The 21,453-nt window shown below is 45.3% G+C and overlaps 2 protein-coding genes across 4 annotated transcripts; one reads left to right on the forward strand and one right to left on the reverse strand.

Moving 5' to 3' along the window:
* Positions 1–981: 981 nt before the first annotated feature.
* On the forward strand, positions 982–8,675 carry gpatch1 (G patch domain containing 1). Its single transcript, XM_062391880.1, has 20 exons — positions 982–1,068; positions 2,039–2,173; positions 2,584–2,669; positions 2,790–2,950; positions 3,231–3,328; positions 3,453–3,508; positions 3,735–3,980; positions 4,084–4,231; positions 4,799–4,878; positions 4,953–5,169; positions 5,481–5,831; positions 5,917–6,098; positions 6,222–6,349; positions 6,438–6,523; positions 6,807–6,934; positions 7,012–7,303; positions 7,489–7,566; positions 7,724–7,830; positions 7,911–8,041; positions 8,539–8,675. Exons 1-20 carry the CDS (start codon positions 999–1,001, stop codon positions 8,570–8,572), a joined length of 2,814 nt encoding a protein of 937 aa, XP_062247864.1. The 5' UTR covers positions 982–998; the 3' UTR covers positions 8,573–8,675.
* Positions 8,676–9,549: 874 nt separating this feature from the next.
* wdr59 (WD repeat domain 59) lies at positions 9,550–21,042 on the reverse strand. 3 transcript variants are annotated; one of them, XM_062391836.1, is made up of 27 exons: positions 20,928–21,042; positions 20,115–20,164; positions 19,716–19,851; positions 19,524–19,609; positions 19,354–19,434; positions 19,158–19,195; positions 18,615–18,703; positions 18,412–18,528; positions 18,166–18,243; positions 17,345–17,501; positions 17,081–17,160; positions 16,857–16,986; positions 16,519–16,640; positions 16,218–16,382; positions 15,896–15,991; positions 15,575–15,679; positions 15,211–15,332; positions 14,843–14,996; positions 13,818–13,871; positions 12,831–12,964; positions 12,510–12,591; positions 12,214–12,326; positions 11,941–12,091; positions 11,679–11,760; positions 11,458–11,578; positions 10,539–10,681; positions 9,550–10,073 (listed from the first exon to the last, which is right to left on the reverse strand). In XM_062391836.1, exons 1-27 carry the CDS (start codon positions 20,979–20,981, stop codon positions 9,838–9,840), a joined length of 2,976 nt encoding a protein of 991 aa, XP_062247820.1. In that variant the 5' UTR covers positions 20,982–21,042; the 3' UTR covers positions 9,550–9,837. The 3 variants fall into 3 exon arrangements, with proteins under 3 accessions (XP_062247820.1, XP_062247810.1, XP_062247831.1); XM_062391826.1 differs by having other exon boundaries at positions 13,818–13,874; XM_062391847.1 differs by lacking the exon at positions 13,818–13,871.
* Between the last annotated feature and the right edge of the window lie 411 nt (positions 21,043–21,453).

Genomic DNA, 21,453 nt, shown 5'->3' on the forward strand with positions numbered 1-21,453 from the left:
TGGCGGTGGAGGGTTTACGATCTCCGGCCCCAGGCTCAGGTTCCCTCATTGAAACCTGTACTGGATACAGAATGTTCACACTTTCTCAGAGTACTTCACTTAGAGTACTCTAATCACTGAGAACTGGAATTGCTAAAAGTGTTTGAGGTTAGCAACAGCAGTGTGTAACTGGCTCAAACAGAATTAGGTCATATGTTACTTGTGTGTTTCATTTGGTAAAGAAATATGGTTTTGCTAAATTAGTGTATTGTTTTTACAAGAGTGTTTCATTTAGCAAAGGATCTGAGGTTCTCTGCCGGTTGGGTGTAGTGTTTGAAACACCGGGCCCTGTTTTGAAAATCGTGCTTAAGCAATCAAACAAAGTTGTAAACCTGATTGTGTGTCTACAATTAAGCTTTCATGTGTTAGCGCACCTGACGGCTCTGAAACCAATTGGCCCATGGGGGGGGGGGGTCATTTGACAGGCTGTGCTTAGGAATTGCAAGGAAGTGACATCTTGATATACTTTTGTGTCTAATGTATACAAGTGTGTTTCATGTTTTGCAGATCACTGTGTGTACTGTTTTGCAAAAGGTGTGAGGCTGACATTGTGCTTATAGTGTTGCAGATCTGGGCCATGTTTTGCTCCTTGAGTGTAAGGTTTTGATAATTGTGTAATACTACTGACTTTAGTGTAGATGCAATCCAAAAAAACTCAGGGTCATAGCGCCAACTAGTGATTTGTATGAAACAGGAAGTTGTTGTACCTAAAGAGGAGACGTCTTTATATTTCTTGCGGTGCCGTTTCACTTGGTCCATTTTTAAAAAGCTGTATCAGTTTTGTATTTGTCTCTTTGTCTGTTTCATTGTGAACATTATAAAACATGTTTGAGTGAACTGATTCTTTATTGTTCTTAAATGTCGCCACCACAAGGTGTCGCTGTGGTATCTGAATATCTTTAATTAGCGCTTCGCGGGGAAGTTTGTCCCTGTGCAGTTGCCGTAGTTGTACCAGAAACATGGCGTCGGACAGTGACGGCGACGAGGACTTCGTGAGTTTCGGGACTCCGCTGGAGCCTCTGGAGGAAGGTACGGTGTTCGAACCCCTCGGTGGTCCGCCCGACTGCACCCACACACCGCCCCGAGGTTTAATTAGCAAATAAACCCGCGTCACTGAAAGATGATGCTAAGCTAACTAGCAAGTGGCTAACTGTTAGCTTGGCTCCTGGTTCGAATACCAGACTCCACTGATGATTCTGTCTGTTTAATGTTCCTTTGCGAGTCTGTTTGATTCAGAACCCGCCGCATTCTAAACTAACTCATCTATAATGAACCTTCAGGACCCGGTGGTGCGTTCGGCTTGAGAAGATATGATAATACTTCAGGTTTTAAATCTGTCTCCTGACTAAGAAACTTCTAATATTTATATTTCACTGACAGAGGTCACAACGTTTTTATGTGTTAATATAAATCACAAGATTAACAAATGGTGAGAAATAAAGGTGATGATAAAAACACAAGAGTAAACCAGTTATTACCAGTTTCATGATTAATGATCAGAAACTTTAAACATGAATCTAATATAAAGAACTTTATTATAAAACCTCACATTCTTTCTTTTTTAGATTGACCAAGAAATATATTGAATTTACGATGACAAGGAATGAGGACAAAGGAGCAAATATACAGATCAATATTTAAAAAATCCGAAAACTGAATTAATAAAAATAAGTTATCTGTTTATTTTCTTGTTGATTAATAATTGTATCATAAGGTAGATTCCACTTTATTAATGAAAACATTCTGCTGCGAATATTCATGAAGTTTTACTCCAGTAGATTCAATATTTTAAATTTCTGGAGTTTGCTTTATTTTTGGAAGAAATTGTACTTTCTTGATTCTTCTTGTTGTGGGTTTGTACCAGAACAACAAGAATGATGCACTTATTGTGAGTCGCTTTGGATAAAAGCGTCAGCTAAATGAAATGTAATGATAAAATGTAAAGACTGAATATTTACATTAGTGTGGTGTTGTGTGTATTTTCTGGTGTGTGTCGCAGACGAGCCGACGAAGAAGCCCGTCCCGCTCCACGAGCAGACGGTGAAAGATGAGAAGGGACGATACCAAAGGTTCCACGGAGCGTTCACCGGGGGGTTCTCAGCCGGTTACTTCAACTCGGTCGGCTCGAAGGAAGGTGAGCGAGCAAAGAGCCCGACGATGGTGTCCAGGATGTGAATCAGTGTCCAAATAACGCTCAGTGTGTTTTCAAACACGAACTCTGGAAATATCCATAAAGTTGTGTCCAGGTATTTTCTGGAGTTTGTCTATTTTCCCTCTTCCAGTTCTTCTTCCTGTGAATCAGTCGTTGATGAAACAGAAACACAGATGTTCGTCTTAACTTCACAGATATTCAGTTCAGCCGAACATTCTAAATCCAGAGACAGAAAAACAAGAGAAATTCAAATAAGATGTTTGTAGAATTTATTATTTAATATGTTTCTGTAGTGATCATCACAGTAGAGTCTAAGTTTGTTTGATATTGTGTGTAAAATGTCACTTTCGGTTCAGACACGTATGTGAGAATGTTGTGTTGTTGCTCTTCAGGCTGGAGCCCGTCCACCTTTGTGTCATCACGGCAGCAGAAGGTTGAGAAACAACATGTCAGGCCGGAGGACTTCATGGACGAGGAGGTGAACCCACTCAGAGAACACACTCTTCACTGATTTTATTCTTTAAAACAGATTCAAACATGATCGGCAGCAAATGAGTAAATACAAGTTGATAATTGTTTTGTTGTGGTTGTGCGTCAGGACTTCAGCGAACACGGCATCGCTCCGGCTCAGATCACCACCAGTCAGGAGTTCTCCTCCAGCCACAGAGACAAGGCCAGAGAGAAGGCGAGAGCCGTCAACGCCCAGGCGGCGCTGATCCCTGGAGACACTCTGCTGGAGGAGCTGATCGCACCGGCCAGGTCCGACCTCTGCACCAGAGTCATGTGACCTTTGTTCACGTCACACACACACCTCAATGTTCCAGAGAATGCCCAGACACAGTTATTATATATCAATATATTATAATATACGTGTGTGCTGCAGTGAATCGTAACTGACTACAACGTTGATTTTAAAAACCAGAAAAAGTGAAAAACTGCAACAAAGTCAAGAAGGAGTTGAGGTCTTTTCATTCAGTGCAGTAGAATCAGAGTTTCCTGTCCAGAGCGAGTTCTGAGGTGTGTTTGTTTTGTCTCCCAGGTTGTCCATCGGGGTGGAGCTGCTGAGGAAGATGGGATGGAAGGAGGGTCAGGGCGTCGGGCCTCGTGTGAAGAGGAAAGCTCGTCGACAGCAGACGGGTTCGTACCAACGTGCACAGCTGCTCTTTCAGTCCTTCTCCCTCTAAATGTCCTGTGATCTAGTTTCAAGGTAAAGTTTAAACTGTGAATGAAAACACACCTTGTCTTCTTCTCCTGACTGAAGGTGAAGCCAGACCTTACGGCTGTGTGCTGCCCCCTGCTGGTTCAGAGGACTCAGAGGTGGGTGACACAGAAGACAGCTTGTCCCACAGTTTGTCTGAGGACTTGTTAAAAACTGTCTCCGTCATGAAATTCTTCTTTCTGCTGTAACGACTCCTGACTGGAGTATAAGACCCACCTCCTGTTTATCTCTCGAACTAACTCACATCGCCGAACAGAAGCAAGCAGGTTAAGATCACAACATCGTGTCCTACATTCTGAAACAGGAATGTTCTCTGCCTGACAGGACGACGACGATGACGACTTTGCTCCAGAGAACGTGACCTTTGCCCCGAAGGACGTGACTCCGGTGGACTTCACCCCCAGGCTCGGAGTTCAGGGTCTGGGGTACCGTGGCCTGGACCCGGGTCGGGCGCTGCTGGGCCGAGGCGCCCCTGAACACATCAACCTGTTCAAACCTCATTCTGAGACGAGGAGTCGACTGTTCGGAGGCGCACAGCAAAGCTCGCGCCGAGGAGGAGTGGCTGGACAGGTGGGAGCTCGACTCGCTTTACATTCAGTTGTTAACAGCTGTTCATTTCAAGATGTCAATTGTTCTCACAGTCTTCATGTTACTGTTGACCTTTGACCTGCAGGCGTTCGGTGTTGGGGCCCTGGAGGACGATGATGAAGACGTGTACCAGAGAGACTCCATGTCCCGGTACGACACGGAGCTGGGAGGAGAGGAGCCCGGAGACGGACTGTACGGCTGGACGGCTCCACAGCAGTACACCAAGAAGAGAGGTAACAGCAGCTGGAGAGTCTGTGCCACAACAATAATTGTAATAATTATGATTCTTATCGTCGTTTATAGAGAACTCTTCAAAATCCAGATCACAAAGTGCTTCACACACAAGCAATAACACAGTTAAAGTTAACCCTCAGGTTTCAATTGATCTAAAATAAAAAAAACATAATATTTAGAACATTGTTTTTTTTCAAGTTGTCAAGTCATCCGTCTTCTACCTCATCACGTCTTACACTCTTGATGACATAGTTGTGTGGATTCTGTGTGGGGGCAAGAAAGAAGCAGGGAAATATCTTCAACCCAAAAGAATCATTTATGAAGGATTAAGAAATGTTTTGTTAATATTTCTATATTTTAAAATCGTTTGGATCAAAATGTCTGTAATTTATAAAAAGAGAAGCTGCAGCAATGAAAAGTGATGTTTTCTGAACATTCGAAGATGAAACCATGATCATCCTGAATCTGAGCAGAATGTGTCTCCTTATCTCCTTATCTCCTTATCTCCTTATCTCCTTATCTCCTTATCTCCTTATCTCCTCTTCTCCTTATCTTCTCATTCCTAGATAAAAACAAAGATGCGTCGTACCTTGGAAAAATTCTGGAAGGATTCACTCTGGCTCAAAAAACAGTCGAGGACAAAACAGTGAGTGGCTTCGATCTGTCATCTGTCGTTATTTTTTTTTTTATTTAAATAAAATCATCCTCGTCTCTGTGCAGATCTTCGCTCCCCCCACTCTGCCCCGGGACTACAGACCCGTCCATCGCTTCCATCCGTCCGTCCCCATCGCTCGTCTCTCGGGGGTCAGTCCTGCCCTGGCCGAGGCTCTGAGGACCTCCAGGGGCCACATGGTTAAAGAGGAGCCCCAAGAAGGAGGACGGCACAAGATGGACTCCAGCCACAGGGGGGCGCTGCTGGGAGAGGATGCCCTGCAAGGTAGGAGAAGATTCAGCCGTCATGTTTACTCCTTTTAATGAAAGAAAGAAAACCAACGTCACAGTTTTACTAGTTTAAGATGATGTGAAATAAAAACCTCTGAGCTGAGAAATATATTCAGAAAATACGATTTATCTCTTTACATTGAAAATATTAAATTAAAACACGTTAATTATTACGTTAGATTTCTATAAATATCTTGTTTGAATTGATCAAAAGTGCAAAACTCAAAGATCAAATAGGTTTTTAGATCTTTTGTGTATTTGAATGATTTAAAGTTGTTGACGTGTTTGTTCTTCTTCTTGAATCAGGTCCCAGTTCAGTGATGGAGCTGCTGAGGCCTGAAGACAGACAGCGACTCCTCAACCTCCGCAGCTCCTCCACCACGCCCTCCGCCAACGCCACCGCCAGCAGCTCCCATCGGGCCGTCAGCTCAGGTGGGTCACTGCCGGGGTCACTGCCGGGGTCACTGCCGGGGTCACTGCCGGGGTCACAGAGCAGCGCAGCCACCTGCTCCCCCGCCCTCCAGCAGCAGCAGGAGGCTCTGGCGTCGTGGCGAGGTGTCCAGTCGTCGGCGCAGACCTTCAGACCGTTTGACAACAACCCGAGCAAACAGGCCCGTTACGAGCTGTACCTGAACTCCCTCAGACAGGGAGACAAAGGTAGGAGCACCTGTCCCACATCTCCCATCATGCACTGCAGGCAACCTAACCCTGGAATGACAGGTGAACCTGGTTTGTGTCTCAGACGCTCTGGAGCAGAGTGTGGACTCGGGTATGACCGAGTGGGAGCGCAGCAGGGAGAAGGAGGAGTTTGTCCGGTCCTCCATCTTGTACCGACCCACCTCCTCGTCCCTCTCGTCCCGCTTCACCAGAGCCAAAGACAAGGAGAGCGAGGACAACACGGTGGAGGTCAGCCGGGACCAGGAGGTACGACCACGACCTCCAGAAACTTTCATCACCACAGACGCTCTTTGAAGATGTGTTACAGTGTTGATAAACAGATATTAATAATAATAAATATAATAAACATGTGTTTTTTGGGGTCGTCAGAGCGACGTGGACGACAAACAAGCTGCTGTCAAGATGAAGATGTTTGGAAAACTGACCAGGGAATCGTTTGAGTGGCACCCGGACAAGCTGCTCTGCAAGAGGTTCAACGTCCCCGACCCGTACCCCGGGTAGGACACGAGACTCCTCCCCCTGAAAACTGTGATGTCATTTCCTCCACAGCCCTGAATGAGCGTCTGTCTGTGATTGGTCCCGCAGGTCTAGCATGTTGGGTCTGCCGAAGGTCAAGAGAGACAAGTTCTCGGTCTTCAACTTCCTGACTGTGACGGAGAGCAGAGAGACAGGTAGCTTCCCTGCAGGTGTCTGCAGACAGGGGGCGCTCTGTCAGTCCCTCAACAGGCTGTTTAAGATCAGAGTGTTTCCTCATTTCAATAGTCTAGTCTTAAAAGTAAAAGAAAATAAAGAAATATAATTTTTTTTGTTTCTCTGCGCCAATGACCCCTAGTGGCCAGAGGCATAATGTTTTAATCTCGTAGTTTCATCCATTTTCAATTCCTTGTTGTCTCTCAAAAATGTTGACGCTGTTATTCTCATTATTCTCTGTGTGATGTCACTTCCTCTCCGCAGCTCCTCCAAAGTCTCCCGAGACGAAGAAGAAGTCGAGGTGGGATGATTCAAAGCAGAAGAAGAAGATGAAGGAAGAAGAAGAGGATGAGCCGCAAACCCAACCTGCTCTACCTGAAGACACCACGGAGGTAGCTTCCTGTCCGGTCCGAGACGCTGGGGTTTGTCGTCCAACAACAAACCTGTAAACTGTGTTCTCTTCACACAGCCGGAGGATCAGCAGAGCTCAGACAAGAAGAAGAAGGACGGTGAGGAGGAGGAAGAGGAGGAGGAGAGCAGACCTCCTATGGATCTGTTTAAGGCCATTTTCGCCGGCTCGTCAGATGAGGAGTCGTCTTCATCAGAGGCAGAGGAGGAGGAGGAGGAGGAGGACACGAAGGAGGAAGAGGGGAAAATCAGCACACAGCCCCAGAACCTCTTCAACATCTCAAATGTCAAGACCTCCATCCCGGCCTCCTCCACCTCCGTTACCTGTGCCACCACCTCCACCAGCCAGACAGGTAACCTCACATTCTTCTCATCAGACTGTTTTCAGTCCTGACATGTTCCTGACATGTTCCTGACATGTTCCTGACATGTTCCTGACATGTTCTTTACGTGAGAACACAAATGTCCCCTGATCTGGACAACTAGTGAACGTGATTCTTTGACGTTAGTGTGTAACTAGGTTTCTCCTCTGTTCTAGTGAAAGCTGTGGTTTTGAGTCAGAGCTCGTCCCAGGAGGAGTTTGGTCCGAAGCTGCCGCCGCGTTCAGCTGCTCTCAGTGAGTGACAGAAAAAAAGAGAGAGAGTCTCTGAAAACATGAATATTAATGATTTTAATTCAACATTATTCAGTTTTTCCTTCGTGGCGACAGTTTGTTAAATGTTCGTTGATGTTTGTGTAGACTTCAGCTGAGTAACTTGTTGTTTCCTGTTCAGTCAGAGGAGGCGCCACCTCGATCCGCTCCCCCAGAGAAGAAGAGAAACCTCGGAGGACGAGCAAAGAGAAGAAACACAAGAACAAGAAGCCGCACAAAGACAAGAAGGTGGAAAATAAGAAAAAGGACAAACAATAAAGACGAAGATTGACGATTCTTAACTCACAGTTTGAAACTTTGTTTTTCAGAAGAAGAAACACAAGAAGCACAAACACAAAGCGAAGCAGAAGAAGAGTAAGAAGGAGGAGTCGGACAGCAGCGAGGAGGACAAAGACGAGGAGGGTGACGGACAGGTGTCCACAGAGGAGCTGCTGAAAAGGTCAGAGGTCAAACAGCATCGGTCACGGCGAGGGAACTCCTGAGGAGGTTTAAAGCTTCAGCTCGACTCTGATCCTAGGACATGACTCGTGATTTATTTATTTTTTCATCAAAGAAGCGTTTCTACAATAAGTTGAGGTTTAACAAATTAAATCCTCATGAAGCTGACAACATGGGTCTACAAGAAAACATTTTGATGTACAAACATGTACATCTTCCAGCAATATACATCTGATTTTATATATGTGTGTGTATTTGATTTGATTATTATTTCTTATTGATTATTGTTTTGCTGCAATGTTCTCAAACACTTAACTTATGAAAACCGCTGCATAACTTTAATGAAATTAAAGTTTGTATGTGTGGATTTGTTGTGTTTAATACATATATTTATGTTCCAGTCATTTAGTTTCACACACATACATATATAGATAGATATTATTTTACTGTATTTCCTTTGATGTGTGTATTCATGTGTGTGTGTCTGTGTGGTTACAGACTGAAGAGCGTCCAGTCACGTCAGACGAGGTGAAGCAGAATGTTTGTCCTCTGTGAGGACGACCAGCTCCTGTCCCCGTTTGCACTCACTTCATTTTATTCCTATTTTAAATAATAAAAATATGATCTAGTTCTGATGTGTCTTGGTTTTACTCTTTTGTCGTTGCATCGAGAACGGAGGAATGGAGGAGAGAATGGAAGAAGGTAAAGAAGAAGGGAATCAGTGGGAGAACAAGAGAGGGAGAGGATTCACATTCTGTTTCACTACATTTAATCAGAAACTCTGAAGAGTTTTCTACAGAGTTACTGATGAACCGTTAATCTGCTTATGAGTATTCATCATGTGTGTGACTTGTATCAGAAGCAGCAGGTTGTCAGTTCTGACTCTTTCAAACAGGAACATGTGGGGAACATCCAGGTGAGGGGCGGAGCCTGTAGAGCAGCAGGAGGCGGAGCCTGTAGAGCAGCAGGAGGACATGACGTATGAACTCTGCTGTGGAAAGATCATTGTTGTTGTTTACAGCTCCTCCACACCGGCGTCGGCCCTCATCACCAGAAGATCTGGAATCTCCTCGTGTTTCCAAGTTGACGTCTTCATCTTCTACGTGTCCGGCTCCTCTTCTTCATCCTGAGATGTTTGTGTTCTTCCAGTTTCACGTGTCAGGAACACGTTCAGCTCATTTCAGACAAAGATTGTGATTTTAAAGTGTCTAAAAATGATTATCTTATAAGTTCTCAAATAATAATTTCTCCAAACAAATAAATAAATATTGTTCAAATATTAAGTTTACAGACATGACGTGTCGACTTCTGTCCGAGAGTCCAACCAGCCTGTGTTACATAAAATGAGATGAGTTCAACTGTGACTGTCATTTACAGTTAAACTCAGTTCATGGCAGGAACTAATCTGTCCAATTGTTTCTACCCAGGTCAGTTACGGAGGAGCACCAGTGTGTGAGCTGTGTCTTCAGACTAATTCACACAAAGAATGAAGTGTTATTTTCTTAAACATTTAACAGCTACAGTTTTTTTTATTGTTTGTCATCTTCAGAGTAAAAACATCAATTCATTTTATTTCCGGCTGTTTTATTGTCAGATCTCTTGGAGCCTTTTTCTTGACAGAGTGAAAATGTTCCTTCATAAAGACAAATAGTTGAAGTGTGTCTACGTGTGTGTGTGTGTGTGTTTGTGTGTGTCTGTGTGTGAGTCAGAAGCCTCCTCTGTGTCTCAGATCAGTCTCATCCTTGATGCCTAGAGGAGTGCGCTGGTTTCGTTGGTCTGCGTCAAAAGGTCAGAAGGTCAGAAGGTGCTCTGCAGGAGACAGTGGCAGCCGCAGCCGGTGGGACACTCGTCCTGCTGGCGGAACCAGTCCATCATGTGACTGGTGTGTCCTCCGTGACCACAGCTCAGGCAGAAGTTGGAGGAGCCTCGCACGGCCACGTGACAGATGGCGCACTGGAAGGTCAGACGCTTGCAGACGGCGCACTGCGTCCCGCGGGCCTGACTGCGACAGTGACAGCAGTACACCCCGAACTCTACAGGGGGGGGGGGGGGCACAGACAGAACAGCCTGAATATTCATCACAAACAACTCGAGTTTACAGTTTACACATTTAGAAACTAATCCTCCTGAAGTTTAGTGTCTCTTTAAAAATAAGGATCACAGAATTATGACTTCTTCTCTCAGGATCCACTCACATCAGAATGAAACACTGGAAACCAGGTCATGTGATGTAAACACCAAACCCGTTCCTGATCTTTTTTTATTATATTAAAAGTGAGTTCCAATGGGAGGAGCCAATAATTACATCTATCTGGAATATTTAGTGAAAAATAAATAATTTTTTAGACTTCTTTACAAAAGAACATTTCATTTACTGTGTATATTATTATTATAGTTATTTCAGACAGAGAAGGTGTCCATAGTTTAAAAAGTTTAAAGTATAAAAAGTGGCCGGTGGAGCTGCAGAGTTGAGCGTGAGCGTCAGAGCGTGAACGCACCGATGCCTTTGTGAGGTTCCGGCGGACAGGAAGCGAACTTGAGCACGTCGGCTCGTTTCTCTCGCAGACCCCAGCGGTACAGGATTTCACCGTAACACTTCTTAAAGTCGTCAAACTGCAGTGTGTTGGCCGGGTCCAGCAGTCTGCACAGGAAAAGGAAATGACATCACAGCTCTGTCAGTGAAACACCAGAGCATCCATAGATATATATAAAGTCTGGATGTCTCGGCCAACGGAGTCGAACGTCCGCACATGGCGGCCATCTTGCCACAGGCGGCTCGCTCACCCATAACATTACATTACATTACATTACATGTCATTTAGCTGACGCTTTTATCCAAAGCGACTTACATTTTTAGAACACTCATTTTTTTATGAGGGGCCATCTAGGGGTTCAGTATCTTGCCAAGGACACTTAGGCATGCAGATGGGATAGAGTGGGATTCGAACCGGCAACCTTCTTGTTGCAGAGCACCCGCTCTATCCCCTAGGCCACACTCTCTACCAACATTGTGTTGGTTGTGGTACGTACTTTTTAAATAACCATAACATGCAAAATTTCCAACAGATTTTTTAAACGGTTGGGTTTGTTATAAACGACAGAGATGTAGTTATGACTCTGCATACTTATGAATAATTATGTTATTTTCAAAAAAATTGAATAATGTTCTAAAATAGGTACAAGATTTCCCTTTACAAATATACATCAAGAATTATTTTATTTTATTTAAAAAGTACATGTACCACTACAACACAATGCTATGGGTGGGCGAGCCGCCTGTTGCAAGATGGCCGCCATGTGCAGACGTTCGACTCCGTTTGCCGGCAACGCGGACGAGACATCTAGCCTTTATATATATCTATGCTGCCATCGCCCTCTGTGAAGATGGATGCTGTCTGACCAGGAGGTGGCGCTCACCTCTTGTTCATGTCGTGCTGCTCTCGCTCTCGTTCCCGGGGGTCTGTGTACCCCGGGTTTCCATAGCGGCCGTCATCGGGGGAGGACTCCCCCCAGGGGTTCACGTGATCCGAGTCTCGACCTGAAAATAAAGTGTTTCAGGGGAGGAGAACTCAACCATGGTTCTGACTCCGTGTGCTCCTGGAGTCAGATGACCTGAGGGGGGCGCTGTGGAGGCTCACCCGGGTTCCAGGTGGTCGTGGTGATGGAGTCCGAGGTGCTGGAGTAGGAGCCGGAGGTGAGGGAGCCGGAGGTGTAGCTGGGCTGTGACGACAACACACACTTTACGTCACTTCCTGTGTGAACAAAGTGTAGAGGCCTGCTACTGCCCCTCGTGCTAAGCTAGGCTAACAGTTTCTACCTGCTTCCATTCTTTGTGCTAAGCTAGGCTAAACGTGAGAGAAGAAACTAAAATCTAACAGATGAAATGGACGACAGACTTACGTATCGTGAGTGCTGGGGGGGGAACATGGCGGAGCGTGAAGGTTGGTGTCCGAACAGAGAGTAACAGTCTGGAGGCGGAGCCTGAGTTCTGAACACGCTGCAGAGCATCGCCAGAGTCTGGACGTCACTCATCCGACTGTAGTGATCCAGACTGAGAGCACAAGAGTTGAAACTCAGAGTCCAGGTTTAACATCGATGATCACGACATTTATATCTCAGAGTAAATATTATCTGTAGCTGCAGGACGGACGTGTCTCAAATAAACAAACTCACAGAGTCTCCAGCAGGTGGCGTCCAAACGGGTGTCTGGCCCACGGAGTCTCAGTGTCCGGGTCGGAATCAGGACTCAGGTCCTGATTGGTCGCTGCAGACGCCAGAGCCCACACCTACAAAACCCAGACCGTGACTGACAGAAGAATTCAAACTGGAGGAGACGTCAGTTTCTAACTGTGCAGCTACTTTCCCACCACCAGTTGAAATGTTCCTGTAGTTGTAGATTTCTGAGAAGTTTGTATTTTCATCAGGAGGAAAGAAAAGAAAAGAATTTAAGAAACAGATTAATGTTTCACCTTGGCCACGTCTCTGCGTCCAACTGCCAGCGCCGAGGCTGCGTTCTTCTGACACGTGTCCTGGATGTCGTTCACGTTCAGACTGAAGAGACATGAGAAGAATGAGTCAAACAGGAAACACACAGAAAGCTGAGACACCAAGCGAGCGGTCGACTCATCGCGAATCCTAATCTCACAGTTTTTCATAGAGAAGTTAGACCTCTGAACAGAGTTGAGCCGAACAACATCACATTTCCTAAATTCATCAATTTATCGTTTGATCATCAGCGTATGATTGATCTGTCAGTTGATTGATTGACGCATGGCTCTGGTGTCTCTCACATGTAGCTCTCTCCCAGAGCTTTGTGGACGGCCAGCAGACAGGAGATCTCCTGGATGATGACTTTCCCGGCCAGTTTGATTGGACGGTTGCCGTAGTCCGTCCCCTCGCGCTTCGTCTTGAACCGGCGGGATTTCTGATGGACGGACAAAGAGACGGGTGGGAGGAGGAGGAGGAGGAGGAGGAGGGGGGGGGGGGGGGGGCAGGTCCAGAGAACACAAAGCACCACTTGATTAAAAGTGGCGTGATGACCAATTACTGACAGAAACGGTTCACACTGAGACACTGACTGACGGTGGCCCTGAGAGCTCAACTCAAATAACACATCTTTCAAAATGCTGAGATTGGTCAGAACAGCTGTTTGATAGGTTTGTCAAGTGGTGGCTCTCGACCCGTCTGTGGACACGTGATGTCGGTCAGTGTCTGAGCGCTCGCAGTGTGAACACACGTTAGTTTTTAGTTTATTAACCGAAGAATATGGAGCCAAATTATCTTTGAACAGTGAAGTTAAAACAAACTGAAAGGCGACGATCACAGAAACACAGAAACTTACCTGCAGAGGTTAAAGGTTAGTGAACGTCAGGAGGCGGAGCCGACTTGTTTTGTGTACCTGCTGTCAACAGTATGTCCCGGATGATGCTAAGCTAACAGGGGAGATGCTACAGGAAGGAGCTTCAGGTCGATTCTCTGATTTGTGTTTGAGTTGTTGCAGCTTAATTGAATTCAGGGACTTTTGATCCAGGTATGAGATCTACTGACTTTAGAGGGTTGATGTGTTTGAGTCTGATTCTAAGCAGCAGAACATATGTTATGACATCACACAGATGAACACATAGGTTCACTGGGTCATGTGTTAGTCAGAGGGACGTCAGCCAATCAGTGACATGCAAACAGCAGGTTAGATCCCAGCACTGTGATGAGAGGAGCAGGAGGGGTGAGAGGACAGAGGGGTGAGCTGGTGGTTTGATGGAGGGACAGAGGCTCAGTACCGGCCAATCGTGGAGGGTTTGGACAGACCAGCGGCGGGAGGCAGAGATTGGGAGCTTCTGATTGGAGGAGGGTGAGAAGTAGGAGTGTCCCACAACAGCATGGGGACAGGTGATTGGTCGGAGGAAAAATAAATAAAAGTGAAAATAAAAAAAAAGCCGTCAGGGAGACAGAGACGGGACGGTCACACAGAAACAGCAGGTGTCAGGATCTGAAGACATCGCTCCACATTCCCAGGCCCCCTGAACTACCCGTCGGCTCAGGCTATACCCTGGGAATGTGTGAGTGAAGGACACAGAGCTTCACATGATGCCTGGGTCGGAAAACCACAACCTGCTTCTGTACGGAAGTTATTTCATGATAAATACCAGAGTGAGAACAAAACTAACTCAAGTTGTGATCAATGTTATTAAATCACTACGTCTCAGCTCTGAACACGTTTGTGTCTCAGGCTTCAGATGAGAACGTCCATGACACTTCAAGACAAACGTCCTGTTCACATCTATTTGTCTTTCAGCTCCAGAGAATCAGCCGTGATGGAGAGAAGACGATGCTGATAAAAAACACTTCATTTGGTCTTTCACAGATATCAAAGTGAAATGCATTCATGTTTATATAAAAAAGTATGTTAATTTCTTGATTTCTACATATATGGATGTATTTGTGTCTAAACTCAATCACTTTAACTTTTAAATGTTGTTTCAGGGAAATAATCAAATAGAACAGAAGGAGCTTTTCTTATGTTTGGGAACATTTCGTCTTTTCAGAACTTTTTCAAGGACAAAACAAACCAATCAGTTAATTGACAAACTAAATGAGATCAACCAATAACACCAAACATCCCTGACTTGGTGTTTATCAGACTGATCAGAGGTTGGATTGGTTTTGTGCTCACTCACTGGTTTCATCTTCAATGAGCTTCTGTACGTGTTAATGACACAAACACTCAGCAAACATCAAAAACTGTCAGACAACATGTACAGAGAGCGTGTGTGTGTGTGTGTGTGTGTGTGTGTGCGTGTCTCACCCGTTCTTTATAGTAAAAGGACGAGATGGAGACGGTGTCTTTATCAGAACGAGTCGGGCTGCCGCTGTACAGCCGCAGCGTGCTCTGAGACTCTGAACGCATCTTCATCGGCGTCAACACGCCGCTGTGATAGGCCGATAGAGCTGAAAGAGACCTGCACACACACACACACACACACACACACGCACACGCACGCACGCACGCACGCACGCACGCACGCACGCACGCACACACACACACACACACACACACACACACACACACGTTCAATGTAAACACAAACACCTGCACCCAGCTTTACAGGAGAGAAGATCGCCTTAACTGGTTCCTTTATTTATTTGTTTATTCATTAAGTTATTCATTGTGACCTGGGGGTGGGCTCGGTGGGCGGGGCCGAGCGGTGCATGGTGATTGGTCGGGTGAAGTACATCAGACAGCCGGTGCCACAGAAGCGAGCGCCGGAGGTCCGAGGGAACGGGATGTTGGCGTCCTGGAAAACAAAAGATCATTTCCTGAACACACAACGAGGAGAGGAGGCCACAGAGAGTCCAGGTGGTGAAGACATCACTCAGATCCTCAGTCTGCTGTGGTCCAGTACGAGTATCTGTGGTTCTACTGGTGGGGAATTTACTGACTGGATCCCTGAAGACATTTGTTTTGCTTATGATCAGTTAGTTGAATCAGTTCATCTTCAACGTTGAGTCTCTGAGATGTTTCAAGGACGTCTGTTACCTGATAGGAGCCGTACGTGTTGGTGACTCGAGGAAACGCCTGCAGGGCCGGAGTGACGGGGTTGGAGAGGACGAAGGGACCGGAGGGGGGGCCGTCTTCCTGCGTCTGAGGGAGGACACAGGGGACACACAGAGAGAGGGGGGCATCATGGAGACAGAGACAAGGGTTCAAACTGCTGATCTGTCCTATCGTTACCACAAACCTGGGAGAGGAGACACATTTAAATATTTTTCCCTAGACTCTCTTGTCATGTTATTAAACATTATGTGTGTGTGTGTGTGTGTGTGTGCTTGTCTGTGTGTGTCTGTGCGTGTCTCTCACCATGTCAGACTCCAGGCAGGACACCAGCTGTCGGACACACGGTTCCAGACAGTTCTGGTTCCTCTTCACCTTCTGAAGAGACGTGTCCGTCAGGATCTGAGCAGAGACAATCACACGTCTGAACTCAGGGTCAAAGGTCAACTTCTGATTATATCTGTTTGTTCTGGAGACGAATAAAAACATCCAGATCAAATATTGATGAATAATTATTGATAAGTTTGAGTTACACTTTCTCACAGCAGACAGGTTGAGCTGTCAAACACAGAAACAACCAATCACAACCTATCGTGTTTTCAGAGTGTGCTGTGGTGTGTTCAGGAACCTTCTGGATCTTGGTCCTCATGGCCGAGGGGATGGTGGTCGGCGAGACGAACTGGAAGGTCGGGGCAGCGTTGTTGGGATACTGGGCAGGAAACTTCACCACCAGGTGAACCTGATGGCTGCCGAAGTGAGCCGACACCACACAGCTGCAGTTCACCGCGTCCATCTGCCACATAAGAATATAAAGGTTTATGTCTGATCGCACCAGGGCCCAGACGTGAATCAAATCTCTGAATTAACTGATTTAACAACTTTCCTCTGATGAAAAACAGAGGAAAGTGTGTGAGATGCTGCCGTCTCACCTCCACGTTGACGTTCCTGATCTGCAGGTTGACCAGAGAGAACTCCTGCTGCAGCGTCTGAGGGAGACCTGAACCCAGCACCGAGTCCTGACGAGCCCCGGAGCCCAGAGAGGCGCCCGAGTCTGAGGAAACAGAAACTCAGTTACCTCTGGTGAGGAGGATGATCGGCTTCATGGTTTGATCATATTTCCACAGTTTGAACATTAACAATCTAAACCTCTGTGATGTGTGTTGAACACATGGTGGCGCTGTGACTCTAAATGTGTGTGATCGGTAAAGAAGTGGACTTTGATCAGACTCATTAAACCGACGTGTCAGTGAACGCCTCGTTGTCTCACCCTGCAGGTTTCCAGCTGCAGCAGCGACGCTGTGTTGACTCTCTGGCTCCTGAGAGGACAAAGACTTCTCTGACTCCACCGTCAGAGACATGTCCTCCATCTGGTCCTCAACCACATCACTGACACACAGCTGCACAACAACAACAACAACAACAACAACAACAACAATCATCAGGACAACGTGAGGACAACAGGTCCAGGAACTCGTCTCTCTGAACACTGACCCTCTGCAGCTGAGGATCCACCCTCCATATCCTCAGGGTCTGATCTCTGGACCATGTGACCAGCTGGTAATCCTTTGAGCCTGAACCAACAACAACAACAACAACAACAACAACATGAGAAACAGCTTCCCAGCACAAACGTGATGAATCTGATCCTCAAACTAGAGAGAACAGTTTAATATTCATACATTTATCATTTGATTTTAAATCTTATTATTTTCTTTAATGGAACCGTTAGCCTAGCTTAGCACAAAAACATGTCACCTTCTTTCTGAGGCCGCCACCGGAACTCGAGCACGACATCATCGTGTCCCACGAAGGCGTGGACGGGACTGTTGAGGTCGAGCGTGCTCCACAGTAACAGACTGTTCTCTCTCCTCAGCTGAGGAACCATCACTGTGACCAGACCGTTAGAGAACGGCTGAGAGCACACACACACACACACGTAACACACACACACACAGAACAAACAATATTCAACTTTAAAAATAATTTGTTGCAGCCACACATGAAATAGCTAAAGGTGAAACAATCCACCACAGCTGATATTGTTCAAATTGACTGACTGTTTAAAACCTCCCAGATTTATTAGCTTATTATGATCAATTCAAAATATAACTTGTGCAGGTTTGATACAGTGTAACACTCCAGGGTACTGCATGTTTTTATAGATGCTTTCAGACATGAACTGAGGTCCTCACATGTTCCTTACATGTTCCTGTCATGTTCTGCAGGTTCTCTATGTGAGAACAAATGTCTGAGTCAGTGTCTCTGGACAATTTCTGGATCTTCTCCTGCAGCCTCCTGGTAAAGTGTGTGTAACATGTCAGAGTGAGTCCATGTGAGGAACCAGCAGGACAATGTGTGGAAGCTTCTCAGAGAGCGAGTGGACGTGTGGACGAGGTTTCTAACACGTGACGGACGATCTGCTGCTGCTTCTTCACATGAGAAACACAAACAGCAGAAAAGGTCCAGACACTATTTCGCTGAGTTCATGTCTGAAAACTGAAATCTTTCCTCTGTGTCTGTGAAGTTACGCTCAGTGTACGTTGCTCTCATCTTAGTCTCAGGTGTTGCCGACTCACCGTGTACCGGGCCTTCCACACCGGCACCTGACACGGCAGGATGTTCAGGTACTTCCTGGGCTGTCGGTAATCCCAGAACTAAACACACACACGAAACAGGAGCAAAAACAGAAAATCAACACGGACATTAGGACTTCAGGGCTCATGTTTCAGAGCTTGGTCTTTGAATGTGAGGATGTCTCAGCCTGGCGTCGCTCGGCCCTTATCTCTCTCTCTAATCAGAGTGAACAACGTGACTCGTCTCACCCTCACGGAGTTGTCCTGACTCGACGTGGCCAAGACGAACTCGTTGTCCGGATGCCAGTCGAGGCCGTGGATCTTGGACAGGTGAGCTGCCAGGTACTCGGCCGCTGTGTTCGGCTTCTGTTCACAGGAATCGATTGATAAATAACACTAACACACACAGACACACACAGACACACAGACACACAGCTCACAGGTTCACTCACTCTTCTATCCCAGATCCGTACGTCTCCATCGTGACTTGAAGCCAGCAGGTTCGGGTTCTTCTTGTTCCACTTCACCTGAGACGCTCCGGCTGCAAACACCACGAGAACAAAGAGAAGCTTCACAAAACATTGTGTTTACTTTCTTTTCTTTGTTCGTCAGTTTGTCAAGTTTCAATTTCAGTTAAATGAAGAATGTTTTAATAAATACGGACGAAAACTTTTGATAAAATACCACAACTCGTGTTTGAGGCCAGAGACTCAATGCTTTCTTTTTGTTTCAGTTTATTTCTAGGATTTTCAAGAAGTCATTCAGTGACACGTTCAAGGACACTCCGACATCTGAACTGTCACGTGACAGGACCGATCCCTGTCGTCAAAGATCCAGAAAAACAACAAAAGTGTTATTTTGGATTATTATTCTTAATGATGCATTCAAAGCCTCTCGGATGTGTCAGTTTTATGACTCTTTAAGCTCTGTTTCTCTCAGCAGGTGGATTTGATCTCATGGAAAGTGGAACTCGGTCTGATCCTTTAAACACTCACCGACCGCAGACAGTGCCACTGTGGGTTTCCGAGTGTCTCTGTGGAGTCGAGCACAGACACAGACGCCATGTTTACAGGTGAGTCCACTGATCAGAGATACCGGGGGGGCCAACAGACAAATCTCAACTCTATGAGCTTCTAATATATTTTAATATTTATTATTTAAAAGCTCTTATTAAATTCAGTTTGCTCTGACCTGGTGTCCCAGATGTAGATGTAAGTGTCCACGGAGCTGGTGACCAGGAACTCCGGTTCAAACCATGACCAGTCCAGATCACTGCGGGGGGGGGACACATCACAGTGTCAGTGAACACATCACAGTGAGTCCAGACTGCAGAGAGGTGCGTTTGATTCTACAGTTGTTACCTGATGACCCGGGTGTGTCCCTGCAGGGAGGTGTGAACTTCTCCACAGCCCCCCCTCCACGAGTACAGATCCACACGCTGGTTACTCTGCACACACACAAACACACACACACACACACACACACACACGTATTTTAGTCATTTTCAGATATTCTTGACTTCAGAACTCTTCAGGAGTGTTTGTTGAACTCACCGAGGCGGCAAAAACGTGTGACTCTGACTTGTGGGGGTTCCACTGGACCGTCCCCACGTCCCACTTGCTCTGTCGACCGATCTTCCGAGGAGGTTCTGAAGGAGCCTCCAGATTCACCATGTACAGGAACCGCCGGCTGACAAACAGGAACAACAGTTTACACACATCCAGTCCCAGAGCAGCAGGAGGATTCAGACCGACTGCAGTCGTTACACAACTTTCACTGCGAAGAAATCTGAGTAATCTGAAGTAATCTGAAGTATTCTGAAGTAATCTGAAGTAATCTGAATAATGCTGCTCCTCAAAACCTTTAACTGGATTTTGAACAGTAGAGACCAAATTGAGAATTGTTTGTCCCCATAGTGAAGAACTGTGCTGCGTTCAGGTGCCTGAACTCACCCGGACAGCACAGCATGAGAGCCCAGGCAGTCCACGGACATGGCGGTGGCCTGAAGAAGAAGAAGAAGAAGAAGAAGGTTAATCTGAACTTTACAGATTATTTATATAGTTTATATTTTATTCACGAGATCACAGGACATTCAATGATATATTTGTATTAGTCTCAATATCAGTTTTGATACTGAAGACACTTTTATCCATCTCTCTTTTCTGTCAGTCACCTAATCAATTATAATAAAGAAGTTGCAAATCACTTCATTAAAACAACTCGTTGATCATTTGAGTCAAAGTTTCAGAAAAGTGAAAAACAAACTGTGAATTTCTTCAATGTTAAAGAAATCGTGACGGACTTTCTTTTGCATCTTCCCCAGTTGTAAGATTAAACTAACAACTGATTAATAATCATTAATCAAAACGATTTAACGTTAGTAATCATTAATAAATGAAGTGATGAGAGTTGTTGTTTATTTTCTCTCAACATTAAACTTCTGTACTTGATGGAGGTAAAAGTGTTTCATCAACATTTGGACGGTTATTAACTCTGGATTTTGATTCGTTGATCGATTCATTATTAATGTGATTTAGTCGGAACTCATTTACTTTAATTCAAGATAAACAGGTTTCTACCTCATCAGTAACTTAACTTCTGATAAGTCGATTAAAGTCGGTTCACCGCTGATCGAAGAATCGCGGTGTAAACTGGGAGTTGTAGTTTGATTTTTTACGTTGTTTAACGTGACTTTTGCGCACGAAGTTTTCCGCCATTAAACCTTTTGATCGTTTTGCTGAACCGGAGCTTCGGAGCTGAAATACCTGAGCATCGCGAAACTCCACCACCACATTCTCACTGCTCCAGCGAGCCGCCATCTTCCTCCTTCAGCTACCGTCAACACAACGTCACGTGACCACGGGGACGCGTCACGCTGCGTTCACGGTCTGGTGGAAAAAACAAAAAAGGAAACTGATGAACGAGATGATACCACATATACAGTTTATGGATGATAAGCCTTAAATTTTGATTATGCAGTTCACAGCAATTTTGACGTTTTATGTCAAATTAAAGAACTAATCTCTAAAAACGATAAACAGAAATTTCCACCGGCAAAAGATAAATCAAATAATACGAAAACAATCCACATTATTAAGACTTTACTGAACATTTTAAAATAATCAAGTTCAATATGCAATAAAAACTCACAAATGAATATCATTTTTTGGGGGATATCTAAGACAGACACTAAACATATAAAACACATGACGTCATTATGAATTTAAAGCAGTTTTGTTTTTAATATTGTTTCTAAACGCATTTGTAATTATTGGACATTTATTTTTTGTT

This window comes from Platichthys flesus, chromosome 1 (genome assembly GCF_949316205.1).
Source record: "Platichthys flesus chromosome 1, fPlaFle2.1, whole genome shotgun sequence".
Classification (NCBI taxonomy): Eukaryota; Metazoa; Chordata; class Actinopteri; order Pleuronectiformes; family Pleuronectidae; genus Platichthys; species Platichthys flesus.

Coding starts and splice junctions, on each gene's coding strand:
- gpatch1 (XM_062391880.1), top strand. CDS start 999: ATGGCGTCGGACAGTGACGGCGACGAGGACTTCGTGAGTTTCGGGACT. Junction 6,935..7,011: donor TACCTGAAGACACCACGGAG/GTAGCTTCCTGT, acceptor CTCTTCACACAG/CCGGAGGATCAGCAGAGCTC. Junction 8,042..8,538: donor ACAGAGGAGCTGCTGAAAAG/GTCAGAGGTCAA, acceptor GTGTGGTTACAG/ACTGAAGAGCGTCCAGTCAC.
- wdr59 (XM_062391826.1), bottom strand. CDS start 20,981: ATGGCGGCTCGCTGGAGCAGTGAGAATGTGGTGGTGGAGTTTCGCGAT. Junction 19,610..19,715: donor CACACGTTTTTGCCGCCTCG/GTGAGTTCAACA, acceptor GTGTGTGTGCAG/AGTAACCAGCGTGTGGATCT. Junction 12,327..12,509: donor GACGCAGAGACGTGGCCAAG/GTGAAACATTAA, acceptor TGGGTTTTGTAG/GTGTGGGCTCTGGCGTCTGC.